This window comes from Semicossyphus pulcher, unplaced genomic scaffold (genome assembly GCF_022749685.1).
Source record: "Semicossyphus pulcher isolate SPU_LCO1_2020_fin unplaced genomic scaffold, fSemPul1.0.p SCAF_21, whole genome shotgun sequence".
Lineage (NCBI taxonomy): Eukaryota > Metazoa > Chordata > Actinopteri > Labriformes > Labridae > Semicossyphus > Semicossyphus pulcher.
Genome location: NW_027211695.1, coordinates 10,286,213 through 10,300,143, shown reverse-complemented (window position 1 = coordinate 10,300,143; position 13,931 = coordinate 10,286,213). Strand labels below are relative to the sequence as shown.

General features: G+C 40.5%; 1 protein-coding gene across 1 annotated transcript; it reads right to left on the bottom strand.

The window, feature by feature from the left end:
* Positions 1-2,229: 2,229 nt before the first annotated feature.
* On the bottom strand, positions 2,230-9,762 carry syt4 (synaptotagmin IV). Its single transcript, XM_069672680.1, has 5 exons — positions 9,423-9,762; positions 7,546-8,159; positions 7,113-7,436; positions 3,971-4,091; positions 2,230-3,591 (listed from the first exon to the last, which is right to left on the bottom strand). Exons 1-5 carry the CDS (start codon positions 9,454-9,456, stop codon positions 3,272-3,274), a joined length of 1,413 nt encoding a protein of 470 aa, XP_069528781.1. The 5' UTR covers positions 9,457-9,762; the 3' UTR covers positions 2,230-3,271.
* Positions 9,763-13,931: the final 4,169 nt, after the last annotated feature.

The following is a 13,931-nucleotide window of genomic DNA, read 5'->3' as shown; positions in this document are numbered from 1 at the left end:
ACTAATATGGGTAATGTGAAGTGTTATGAAGCCTGGAAAAGTCTATAGTCTATTTTATTTGTGATAGTATACTGCCCTCCTGGCCCATACTCTGATTTTCTAACTGAATTCTCAAAGTTTTAAGTTAATCAGATTTAGTCCCGAGTACAGGTAAAATAATTCAGTCAGACAACTCATGCTGTTGTAGTTTGAACCAGCCGCTTTGCAGCCACACCCCATGAGTACGGCGCCTACATGAGGAGTATACTACCTAGTGAAAGTGCTAAGTGTGGGCCTCGGACCCCACCTAGTGGCAATTCTCATGAGCACTGCACTGCATGATACATACAATTCATAGAGAAAATTGTTATCCTACCAGCATATTGCAATTGTTAGCAAAGATATGACTGCTCTAAACCCAGCAAACCACCTGATATGCAATGATGAATTATGCAGCAAAGCTGTTACAGATATTCGTCAAGCATCAAGGACTGTAGGAACTTTGGGCAGCCAAGATTTCCTTCTTGGGGCAGGCCACTGCTCAGGTATAGATTGTGCAGCTTTCAGGGGAACCAGGATCTTGTTGTTTGTTTGCAACCATCAATAAAGAAGGGGATAGCCAATCCATGGGTCAGGGAGCGGTGACATGATGAATTTCATCATGGAAGAAAAGGTCAGAAAGAGGTGTTAGTATTAGCAATGATTATTTGAGTGTCTTGTCAAGTTCTTTCAAAGGTTTGCACCTGTTGTTTCTTTAATTTGAGGCAAAAGCAAGACAACCCCCAAAAAAGGAATGGTTTTGCATGTTGTGGCCACAGACAGTTTCTCTCTCCTGATACTTTCTGACTGATTCTTCTATAGTTTTGTGTTCTGCTAGTGTCCTTGTCACTACTAGTAGCATGAGGCGGTACCTGCAGCCCAATCAGGATACAAAGGTAGTCCAGCTCCTCCAGGATGGCACATCCATACGTGCAGTCGCAAAAGAAGGTTTGCTGTTTCTCCCAGCACAGTCTCAAGAGCATGGAGGAGGTACCAGGAGACGGGTTGTTACACGAGGAGAGCTGGACAGGGCCGTAGAAGGGCATTAACCCAGCAGCAGGACCGATATTTGCTCAGGAGGAGCACTGCCAGAGCCCTTCAAAATGACCTCCAGCAGGCTTGCATGTTTCTCTGTCAGAAACAGACTCCATGAGGGTGGCATGAGGGTGGCATGAGACATCCTCTAATGGGACCTGTGCTCACAGCCCAGCACTGTGCAGCTCCATTAGCATTTGCCAGAGAACACCAGAATTGGCAGGTCCGCCATTGGCGCCCCCATTCTCTCACAGATGAGAGCAGGTTATTAATTTTACAAAAATATTGTCTATTTAAAAATAAAATTAAACTGCCATATATGATCCAAAATATTCTACATGTATAGGCTTTTTACCCGTATCGGACTGCATACTTATACACCAGATTTATGCTGTGGGCTTAAGAAACTCTATTAAAGCAGAGGCTGCTATGCAAAGGGACAATCTGCCCATCAATACTAAATATTCACATTCACACACATTCATATGCCTTCGGGAGCAATTTGGGGTTCAGTGTCTTGCCCGAGGACACTTCAACATGTAGACTGCAGGAACTGGGAATCGAACCGCCGACCCCTTGATTGGGAAAGGACCAACTCTTCAACTGAGCCATAGCTGCCCCACAGTAAAAAAGGCCCACTTATGAAAATCATGCCAACATATGAAAATCAAAATATTAGGGTCACTTGTGAAAATATAGTAGTATAGGAAGTATTATAGCTATTAAACTCCTCCTGTTTGTTAGGAACAGATGTCTGACTCAGTGCTTGTCTTCGAAATTGTATACAAACATTTCTGTTACTTTCTTAGAAATCTTAATGAAATAAAAAGAAGGAAAAAAAGAAAAAAGAGAAAAGGAAAAAGGGGGGGACAGATGCTGAGCTAGCTGTTCTTGCTCAGTGAACTACTTAGCTGATATTAAATTCAGCAATTCAATGATGACTTCATCCTGGAGCATTTAGCCACTCAGCATTATGATGCCATCCCCTAGAGGTGAAGAGGCACTCACGTCCATGCACAGACTATTTGCTGTAGGATTATAAAAGACATAGATAGACAGAATGGAGCTTTTTGATGTGACAATAAGAGCTTAACATTATTTAATTTATTCTTAGCGCTATATTGCTTCTCATAGTAATAATCTAATTAAGCATAAACAACCCTCCCTCCACACACACACGCACCCACACCCACACACACACACAATCAATTTCACATTCGTAATAAATACTTCAAACTCTTTTTTCTCAGAACTTGCCATATTTATAGTAAGGTACATACATTTACACTTGTCTTTGTGCTCACAGAGGGACAAAACACTGACAGTAAACATTATGTCGTTCACATTGCATCAGAGCTAATTAACACACATGCATCCATACTCTCAAACAGTGGCATCAGCACAAGCACTCGCATATCGAAACACACACACACACGCATATGCACACACACACACACACACACACACACACACACACACACACACACACACACAGCTTACTGTCCCCAATGCACTATTTCCGTATTTTCTCTAACCACCTAATTTAGGCTTTCTTGTACTAAAGTAATGATATATGAAATACAACTTATAATTACATTTTCAACAAATCAAGTCTAAGAGTACAAAACAAAAGCATAAAAAAACATTCAACTTTATGAGGAAAACATTGTTTTATAAAATAAACTTTAAATCCAATTTTTTACAGCTTTGTCAGATGTGGTTCATTCTGGTTTTCATAAAATGCACTAGGTTATTATACATAGTAGGAAGAGCTGAAGAAAGAGAAGAGGCAGAGTCAGAAAAGAAAAAGAGCAATAGCGACATTTAAAACATTCTGAACTGCACACGGTTACAGTGACAATTGGTTGTTTCAGTGGAGATAATTTTGCATGTTGCAATCACCATGTGATTTTCAGTGACAGTCTTTGGGATCATTTAAAGCTATGGTGTTCCCTTTGTCATGCTCCACTGTCCCTGCGGAACCCCATTAACTTCAAAGATAAGTGACTGAAAGTTTGATTAAATGATGACCCCACACCTTCCTCCCCCAACAAGCACGCACGCACTCACACACACATCGAAGTCCCCTCCCCCCTGGTCCTCACTTAAAGTCCACTGAGTACAGACAAACTGGACATTTAATCTTGCACATTCTCTTTCCTCTCGAGGTTGGACCAGATCAGATATGGACAAAAGAGTCCGACCTCGCAATGGGGTTCTAATCCTCTGACAACGCGTGCCACTTGGCAATTTGGCGACGTGGGTGGTCGCAGATCTCCCTCCAGTGCTCGCCGGGGGTGCCCATCGCTGATGTGCCCAGCACCAGGCGCCCAAGGATGGTGTTGGGAGAGCGTGAGTTGCCTGTGTCTGAGTCCATCAGCAGCAGCTCCACACTGGTGTCCATCAGGCCCTCGTCGGAGGGCAGATCAAAGACAAAGAGCTCATTAAAGACGGGGTTTGGGGTGCACTTCTTTACATGGGTCTTCTTCTTGCAAACACGTTTCTTCCCATGGTACATGTTCACCTTGACGTAAGGATCTTAAAATGAAGAATCGGAAAAAGAGATAATCAAAGTCAGGAAAAGCGGAAAAGGTATGGGATAATTCAGTGGTTGCAGAGTGGCATATTGTTCCTAAGACAGATCAATGAAGAAATCAATAGAGTGGAATTGATGGATGTTAGTGATAAGAGGTGTGTGTGGGTGTGGGTGCGTGTGTGTGTGCAAGTGCAAGTGCTTGTCACTTAAGTGCTCTGTATCACATCCTGATCAGATTACTTTAGTGTGGTGGCTGAGTCATTATGGCAACTATCATAGCATCAAAAGTAGTTTTGGGTGCATGGAAGGAAGTTTTGAAGCATGAATCCTATGGATTCTTACGGATTGCATCTTGAACGGTTCATTTGAAAGTGTAAGTACCTGTAGGTCCATTGTTTTCAGTCTTGGGCAGGTGGCGAGCTTTTAGGACAACCACGGTCAGAGTGTTAGTGGTGGACTGGTAACAAAGGGAGAGCAGTAACTCACCACGGCCTGATGACTTCTGTGAAGAGATGGGGGAGGAATGAATGGTTGGGGTTAGAATGAATTGTGAAAAAATAAATCCAAAAAGCGGGTTCAAAAAGATAGTAGTTGTGAAAGGAGACAGAAAGATAGACTTTTCATAGTAGTTCAACTGCCAAACAGACATGAACTGGCACCCAGGAGAGTTTGGAGCCTCAGGGCCCTATCGTACACCCAGCGCAAAGCTCCGCAGCTTGCAGGGTCTTTGCTATTTTCCACCAGATGCAGTTGTCATTTTCAAGCCCACATTGTGTAAATAACAAATGATCTAGTGTTAGCGCCTATGCGCGTGTTAGTCTTAAGAGGTGTGGTCAGACGGGTGGCGCGTTGCTATCTTGAGGACGCAGAAAGCACCGTGTCATAGACCAACAAAAACCTGGTCTCTGCTATTAAGGGCACTTCATGGGCATGCACCAGCGAGTTCACAACACACGAGTCTCTGTTACTCACACGGGGACACCCAGCAGCGCTTCTACTCTTAAGGAAAAAGAAGTGTATTTGCTGATACAGTGAGCTTTTGTTTCCCTTGTCTCTTTAAATCATGATACTGCTTTTGGTTTGTTACCGATCTGCTGAGAAGTACGGGAAGACGTGGGGCTGCCGCCACATACACCTGCTTCACCTCAAGGAGATTCCTGCTCGAGCCATGCTAGGGCCAAAAACTGCCGAGACATCAAGCTCTCCATCATGCACTCTCATTCTGAGGGACGCTCTCTCTAATACACGCAGAAACAGACACACACTCACACACGCAACTAAGAGGTAAATTTATTACAACTACCTGTGGCACCAACAATCGTGCCCACGGATATTAATACACTGTCCAGTGTCCATTATACATGCACTAGGGAATACAGCCGTGTGATCGAGCAGCAACAATAAGTAGGCTAAATAAACATTTAAAGCCTACCTTTCTTTGATGGTCAGCACACAGAAGTTTACTAAACAAAAGATCCTGTCCGATCATCTCCTGTCTGGAGATGTAAATAATTAATGTTAGGCTGCTGTGCCTCGTGCATAAAGGTACAAAGCTCTCTCTTAATTTTCGTTTCTGCTGGGTAGTGGGATCGCTTAAGTGGCTTTAACATCAATCCGTGCTTCGACATACAGTATGTACAGTGACCTGTGTGTGTTCTGCCTGTGCAGGGGCACAGTGGAAAGAAATAAGTTAAATATGCCGGTTGGAGTCCAGTTTATATAAGAAGAATGACTGAAATCTGCAGCAACATGCCTGCCTGCAGGCACACCTGGCTCTTAAAGGGAATGAGAGCTGACACTCTGATTGATTTGATTCATGTTATGCTGAAAACACAAGTATGAATAATCCAGGGATTTAAGCCAACCTCTTTGTGCCTTGCGCCTCGGTTTGCACCCTGATTGTACGCCGTGTAACTAGCAAAAGTGGGTCAGACATGCCCTAAATCACTTAGCACCATGTCCTTTAGACTATGCGCTTTCCGCCGTGTAAAGGCCCTATGAGTCACCTTACTGGATATCATGCCTCAGCTCGTGGTTGCCATGGCAATAAGAAGCTGCATGCAGATACAGACAACTTCTATCCCTGACCCTGTAGCTCTCTGAAAAAAAAGATGTGTGTGTAGTGTTCCTCTGGGGGCATTCTTAATTTATACGAGAGAATAATATGAAAGAAATAAGTAGCTAAACAAAAAACAACATTCTTCTGTTTTTTTGGTCTTCCTGGGTGAAGTAAGGGTGTTGGCTCATCTGCCGACATGCTGTATCGATTGTATGAGCTGGTGAGTGCTCACACACGCATACACACATGCATAAATCTAACATATACACATGCCTGCACAGCAGAGAGACAAAAGAGAGCCACCACCCTGTTTGCAAAAGGCTAATCAGAGGGCCCAATGTAGCTCATATGAAGGGAATCCAGACAAAAATCATTGCGTGTCTTACACATAACAACATCTCATATAAAGAAAAACATTAGTATTCGCTGATACGTAGCAAATAACTTAAGTGAAAGAGGCCAAATTCCTGAGAGAATCCTGAAGAAGAATCTCACTGCAAAGCAATATCGTGGGTTCTAAATCAAATTTTGCATTGATTGCACAAAATAGCGGACAAAGGGGACTACTTCCTACATTAGATGTATATATTTGTCTATCCTGAGACCCCACTGAGAAATGGAATTGAAATATTGTAGTAAGTTCATTGAGAAGAGGGCCAGGAGGACACAATATCTCAAAATCTGATTATAATTTTAGTACAGAGTTGGTCAGTTATTAGACATCTTAAAAGATATTACAGATAGCTCAAATTCCTCCTGGGATCGTAAAATTACGTGTAGAAATATCCTTTCTCAACTGGTAGGCACAGTGCTTCCATTTTAGAAGAGCTCTGCATTTTAAGACATTAGCCAGCTAATGTATAATTAGATCGGTATCATCTCACATTCCATCTGCAAATGGAAAAAGGCTCAAGTACCGCAAAAGCATCTAGTTAAAGTGCTGCTGTATACTAAACCACATATTTCTTAAAAACTCCCTTTAAATTTGCCACTACAATGAATGTGATGACATGCCGCCTCTCTTAAAGAAAAACAACATAATACTGGTTGGATGAGCTGCAGCCCATTTGTGGTTCTCACAGTTGCCAGGAACAGCCAGTTTGTGGCCACAAGCGCACAAAACCATAATGGTGTGGTGTGAATACCACTCATAAGATTAGCTACTGGGAATGGAATTGCCTATCCCTAAAGCATATCACATTGGCACATGGGCGGTATATTAAATCTTTGTCTTGGCTCACAACATCTGAGCATCTTTAATCCTTGGGGTGAAATAAATCACAGTTATTGACTTTTTTTAAATGAAAAATAAAATTATTTATTACTTTATTTCTATCTGCCATGAAAAGTAGGCAATCAATGGTTATCAGTGCCAGCTGAAAAGAAATCTATATGTGATAAACATGATCACTTTTCTATCTAGGTTTAAAAGGGTTTAAACAACCAAATTGTTCCAGATCTCACCTTGACATTCCTCTTGATGATCTCGCGGCTCATCAGGACTCGCCCCTCTGTTAAGTCAATCCCAGACAAGGGTACGAGGGTCTCTCCAATGACCTCATCACGGGAGAATCTGTCAAAGCTCAGCACCATGAAGTGAAGGGCCAACTCAGACACTCTGGCAAGTGGGATCCCATAAAAGCTGAAGGTTTCATCAAAGGCGGGGTCCAGCGTCTTCCTTAGGACTCTGGTCTTCACCCGGTGCTTTTTCTCCGGCAGAAGCGTCAGCTTGATGTAGGGGTCAGAGGTCAGTGACTGCTCATCAGTTGGGGTTAGGCCATGGGCTTCCTGGAGCAAAATGTCAAATAAGTCAAGACTAGTTTTCTCAACTTTCTGTCAAAAAACTCATTTTAAAGACATAAACACACTCAAAAACAAACCTATAAAAATATAGTACCTTAATATGGACAACGAATGCCTTCCTCTCTGGTTGGTATTCAAGGGAAAAGTGTAGAGTTCCCAGGCTGCCCTCCTTTTCTTCTCCCTGGGGCTTGTCCATAGCCGGGGTGGGTGCCTGGCTTGAGAGGGTGCTTGATGGTGAAGGGAGGTCATGGCGGTCCATCATCCCGGGTTGGGTGAACCCTGCATGCGGAGAGGGCAACTCCAAGTCTGGGGAGCTCCGCACCTTCTGGTGGTGGTGATGAAATGGTTTGGTTGTGAAGTTCCCATTCAGATCCCGTTTCTCCAGATCCAGATGCAGAACCTGTCTTGAATCATTTGGACTTGCAGCTGGTTTACTAGTGTCAGAAGGACTCATTAATGACGCAGTGTGGCAGTTTCCATTTACATCAGTTTTGTTGGTGTCATTAGTGGTGCTGGGTGCAGCAAACTTCTTCTTGCCACTGAGGCTCTCTGGGTAGATATCGACCCCTTTAAGCATGTGCACAAATTTATAAGGAGGTGTCTTCTGGGATTTGGTGTTTTTGCGTTGGCAACAGATCCATGTAAAGGCTGACACAGCAAAGACAAGGCCAAAGATACTCATCACAGCAACACCTACTGGCACTGCCACTGTGGAGGATAGAAAGAGAGGATTGGGGGGGGGGGGGGGTATCTTTAAGAAAGATGTGCAACCACACATCCCAGGAAGCAACACTGAAATAATCAGAGGCCGGAGGGTGAAAACATCTGCTCAACCCTGATGAAGTACCATCACTACTACTAACCTACTGATATCACTACTGTGGTATTTAAGGGATTCCTTTCAGTAGTACATTTGTTTCCTATAATATCACTTAAACATTACAGTGGAGACATATTGCAGGGATGCTATTCTCTGAAAGGCTTTGGTTCTGTTTTGTAGAGTTAAACTGTGACTCAATAGCAATTATGCCTCCTTCTCATGCAGTCAGAGATCTGTTTCACTGGAGGAAACACGGACCATTTCCTGCAGTTAAGAGGGTAGCCCTGTGAAAAAGCACTCAGGTCAACACCCATACAAGATAGAGAGGAGGAGGGGAAGGGAGGGGGATTATATTAGCATTTCCGATGGTTTTATTCCATATCGGTTATTATCGGGGGTTTTTCTAGTGTATACACTAACCAAGTTTTGCTGTGATATTGATAAGCATAGCATCCATTTTAAATGTAGACTATCAATAATCTTTTCCTGTTTCATACTTATACATGGGCGAGCAACAAGGTAATAGCTAAGTAAACTTAGATTTCCAAACACAGAATTTGCACATAATATCTTCCCCTTTGCTTTTCATTAATATTTCAGCATAACGCCCTGCGTGGCTGGCTCTTACATGCAACAACAACAAACAGATGGATGTGGCAACGGGAGGGCGGTAAGGGGGTGCTAAAACGGAAAAGAGAAAAAAAATGTGCTTTCAAGGCTTGGCCGCTGCTATAAAGCTTGATTAACTTTGTAAATATTGCGTAAAGGAATATATTAGCCCCGCTTTCTTGGCTAGTTTTCCCGATAAATAGTTGTCGCCCCTGAGCAAGACTTCGAGCCTCCATTTTGCAAATGGTGGCTTGAAGTCTCCCAAAAGGTGTCTTATCGAGTAAAAGGGTTGGGCTTACACGTTGAACAAAGGCCTAACAATTTTATTTTATTTTTTTTATGGAAAAGGGCACTCTTAAATATTTGTATTTTCATTGTTTTAAGCAACAGGAATCCAAAATGTAAGATACATTAGCTACAGGCGAGTCCCAACGATAATACTGCGATAATAACTACATATTTAATGATACAAGCCCGAGGCCAACATCCTCACACACGCTCACTTTTCTCCTTTTGAATATACCGGTGGAGTTTATACTTACCGAGCTGATCTCCGTCCGCCACCATTGGAGCCATTGTCGCTACCCAAGGTGCTGAAGCTGTCCTTCTGCTTTAACACCGAGCTCCCTTTTCTATCGAGGAGACGCTCGCCTTGTGTCAACTGCAGAATATTTACGCAATATCTCGGCTCTGATTTTGCTCAATAATGTACGAGGGTTATGTAGGGCTTCAATTATTGAAGATTCAACCTTGTTTTCCAAGAGAAGAGGATGGATGGATGCTCTGTCCTTGCCCTGCTGCTGTTTCCCAGTGATGCGTGAGTCTGTCTCAGAGGCGGCAACACCCTGTTTCTTCTACCCCCCTCTCTCCCCTTGGTTTTTCGTTCTCTCTCTCCCACTCTCTGGTCACTGCCCCCCCCTCCCTACCGGTAACGCTGAGCTCATCAGTGCTGACGCAGTAGTGACGAAGGCTAGCTATGAAATCAGGACCCCCGTAATAGCCGCACGGGGCTGCCAGTTTCTCTGATCGATTGTTAGTGAACGGTCTTAATCTATCCCCCCCCCCAACCCCCTCTCGCGCGCGCGCGTGGGTGCGTTTTTTCGTGTACATTCTTTTCAGATAGCAGTAGTGAATGTGTTACACTGTTGTCCCGTTCATTACAGTAAGTAATTATTTGGCTGAGGTATGTATTTAGAATAACAGGCCAGAATACTATGACCAATTCATTTAAAGGTCTACAGTAGCCTATATTTGATCTATGTTTAAGATACACTTGATCATTAGCAATGCAAAATTCTGCGAATAAACATTGAGACTCAGGTCAATGAAGTAGGCCTACAACTCTCTACCATATAAATATTGTATTGCATGTCAACTAAAGATGATTAAAGTAGGCCAACTAACGTCATGTGGATCATGGTGTCCTACATTTCCTTAAATCTGAAAATTAAAAATAGGTCACAGAATCACGCTTTTTCAAGTCAAAGAAGTGTACATCAGTAGTGCTTGTGCAAACGGTTTGGTTTTTAATGCATGGTCCTTGAACACAACTAAAAGACAACTAACAGAATGGAAGAAAAGATAGAAATAATTGTTTTGACTTGTGAACTCCATTTATATATTTTGTAGCTTTGAAGTACAACAGACTTTATCATTGGTAAATTGTTTTTTCTCACCCAAGTCCAATTAAACTGAACTGGGTCTTTTCTTTATTAATTTCATTACCATAGAGTTTTTGTGATGTGTAATTTATAACAAAAAAAAAAAAAAAAAAGCGTAAGTCTTCATCTGTGCATGTAATATTGTTGCGACAGCCAGTTGAAACGTTTCTGACAAATTAAAACACATTAATGAGTAGTTGGAAAAGAAAGTACCTTAACTGATTAAACATTTGATGTTTTCAAATAGTGACCCCTGGTGTTCATAGAAAAAAAATGGTCCCTGTAAACAAAAGCCAATAAACACATTAAAGCTACTTGGAAGCAAAGGCATAGATTAGGAATACAAGCACTCTAAGCACTGAGACTTGGAACAAATCAAGATGTGAAACCCACACACACAAAAAATTATTGTCAGAAATTAGGCTCAAGTTCAAGCAGGAATACTGTTTTCATGCCTCATTCATATCACTCTCTCTTTCACTCAATCTGGTTTTCTAATCAGGTGATATTAGGCGACTACTCTTTCAGTTTTTACAAACCAGATTTTGCCTTGACCTTCATCAGCCATTTTCTCGCTGCGGGTTGAGCTTTGTATGACTACAGACTGACTATAGTTATTTATCTGTTATCTCCAATATTGATAGCAATATTATACATATATATATATATATATATATATATATATATATATATATATATATATATATAAAAGGACTTAATGAGTGCAGAGATATCCGAGGCTGAAATATTACAAACTATTCATACTTTTTCACCCAAAAAAGCCCCAAGTACGGATGGATTTCTTATTGAGTTCATTTCATTCTTCTATTCTACATTTTGGAGTAAATTGGCTTCCTTATTCATTTAAATGATAAGACACATGTCAAATAATGATATTATTCCCAAATCTATGTACCAAACTATAATAAGCATCATATTAAAACCAGGAAAGTCTGGAGAATCTCCCCCGGACAACAGACCTATAAGTTTGATTAATTGTGATAAAAAAATCTGAATCAAAAAAAGATTTGTCTGTGATGGCTGTTAAGCTTAAAAAGCCTTTGATTGTCTTGAATGGCCTTTTTTGTAGTATTAGAAAAATTATGTTTTCCAGATAAAATAATACGTTTTGTCAAACTATTATATAAATTTCCAAAGGCTAACATTTTTACTAATAATTTACTTTCGGGGGGGTGTTTACATTGGAGAGGGGTAGGAGACAAGGTTGCCCGCTCTCTCCACTCCTTTTTGCTTTGGCAATAGAACCTCTTGTAGAAAGAATTAGACAAGAGTTACAGTTAATAGAGGTAAGGAACAATATAAACTACATTTATTGGCAGATTGATGTAAATGGACTGTACTTATGGTAAATGGACTGTACTTATATAGTGCTTTTCGTCTTTGCGACCACTTAAAGCTGCTTTTACAGTACATATCACATTCACCCATTCACACACACATTCATACACTGATGGCAGAGGCTGCTACGTAAAGTGCCAAACTGTCAATCAGTTATCACATTCATACCCGTTGGCTATGGCACTGGGAAAAATTGGGGGTTCTGTGTCTTGTCCAAGGACACCTCAACATGTAGCCTGAGGGAGCTAGGGATCGAACCTCTGACCTTCCAATTGAAAGTCGACCGACTCTACCACCGAGTCACAGCTGCCCAATAATGTACATAACTAATTTTGAAAAGTCTATACACTGTCTGCTTGCAATTATTTCGGAATACTCAAGGGTCTCAGGATATAAGATTAATATGGATAATGGCAGAGGGGAAATTCAAAAACATACCAGCCTTACAATAGTCATTTAAGTGGACCACTAATATCAAATATTTAGGATTTGTAATAATTGACAATAAACAACAGTTACATAAAGATAATTATATTACAGTATTACATTAGATTAAATCTGCCTTGACCAAATGGTTGAACCTCCCTTCCCAGGAAGAACCAATCTGTTTAAAATGATGTGGCTCCCAAAATGTATATTTCTCTTTTCAACATTGCCAATAACTCCACCTAAGACATTCATTAAAAAATCATATTCTGTTACTACAGATTTCATATGGGAAAAGAAAAATCATAGAATTCCAAGGAAGGTATTAAAAGTCCCTAAATTAATTAATTAAATAAATTAATAATTAATTAAATTAATTAAACCCTCCCTCAAAGTCAGAGGGAGGGTTTAATCTCCCAGATTTGGAACTCTTGCCACTCAAGCATTCTACCTACGCCATAAAAAATACATTAGAGGAGCAATGGATTCAGGTTGGAACGCACAGGTATGTCCTCAAAACCTTTTCTCCTATATATTTTCAAAAATAGAGAACAATAGTTCAGTCAATGTTATGGTTAGAAACGCAGCAGCAGCTTGGAGAAAAATGAAGAGCCATCTTAGGGAGTCAATATCAATACCAAAACACACTTTGTTATGGAACAACCCTTGGACAACTCTTCAGAATTCTCCTCTAAGCTAGCCAACATGGAGAGAGAAAGGCACAGACATTTTTTTTAGAAGTTTATGTTATATGTTTAAAGTGCATTCATTTAGTCAGTACAGTGAACTAGAGGAAACCATATTTGCATCAGAAACAGGTCATAAACTAAAGTTTTAAAGTTTTTGCAGAAATCCTATTCTGTTGATAATTTGTTGAGAATACGTTTATGGAGTGAGGATGAATGACTTTAAATAGAAAGGACATTAATTTAAGATGGAGGGAATGTTGGAACACAACAAGAGACATTACAGTCAATGAGAACATACGCTTAATTCATTATAAAATTACAGACATACTGTACAAGAGATAAAATACATAAATATAATGGGAATGTTCCAGGGAACTGCTTGAAATGTGGATTAACAGATTCACTGTTTAATTCATTTTGAGAATGTAATAAAATTAATAAAGTTTGGTTTGAAATATAGAGCATAAGTTGGTACTGGGGGTTCAAATAAATTTCAATCCATCTATTTGTATTTTTTCAACTTCACAGGATGGTGTACAGGATCCACAGAGCTGGGTTATTCTTTTTTCATCAATTATATTTAAGAAACTTCTTTTATTCTTCTTCTTTTTTATTTAAACACTGGGGTAAAGAAATGGTTAATTATTTGAACTTAGAAATGACAATAGCCACTGAAAAGAAGAAAGTTACTCAATTTGAAAAGGTATGGGGAAAAATAATACATGCTTAGTTTATAATAAAAAAAAAAGGTCGACATCAGCCTGTTTTTGCTTTTTAGTTGTTTTTGTGTTTTGTATTTCCTTTACTGTACTTCTTTTGGTTTCTAAGACAGATAGACAGTTGTCACAAAGGGGATTTTAATTGAAGATGCATGAACTGGATTATATATATATATATAAGGGCTGTCAATTGATTA

Bases quoted from the DNA above. Each gene is read 5' to 3' on its own strand.
- syt4 (XM_069672680.1), bottom strand. From the start codon at position 9,456: ATGGCTCCAATGGTGGCGGACGGAGATCAGCTCG. The intron at 7,437-7,545 runs GTACTATATTTT...ATTTTGCTCCAG, and splicing joins CATTCGTTGTCCATATTAAG to GAAGCCCATGGCCTAACCCC. The intron at 3,592-3,970 runs GTACTTACACTT...CTTCATTTTAAG, and splicing joins TGAAAACAATGGACCTACAG to ATCCTTACGTCAAGGTGAAC.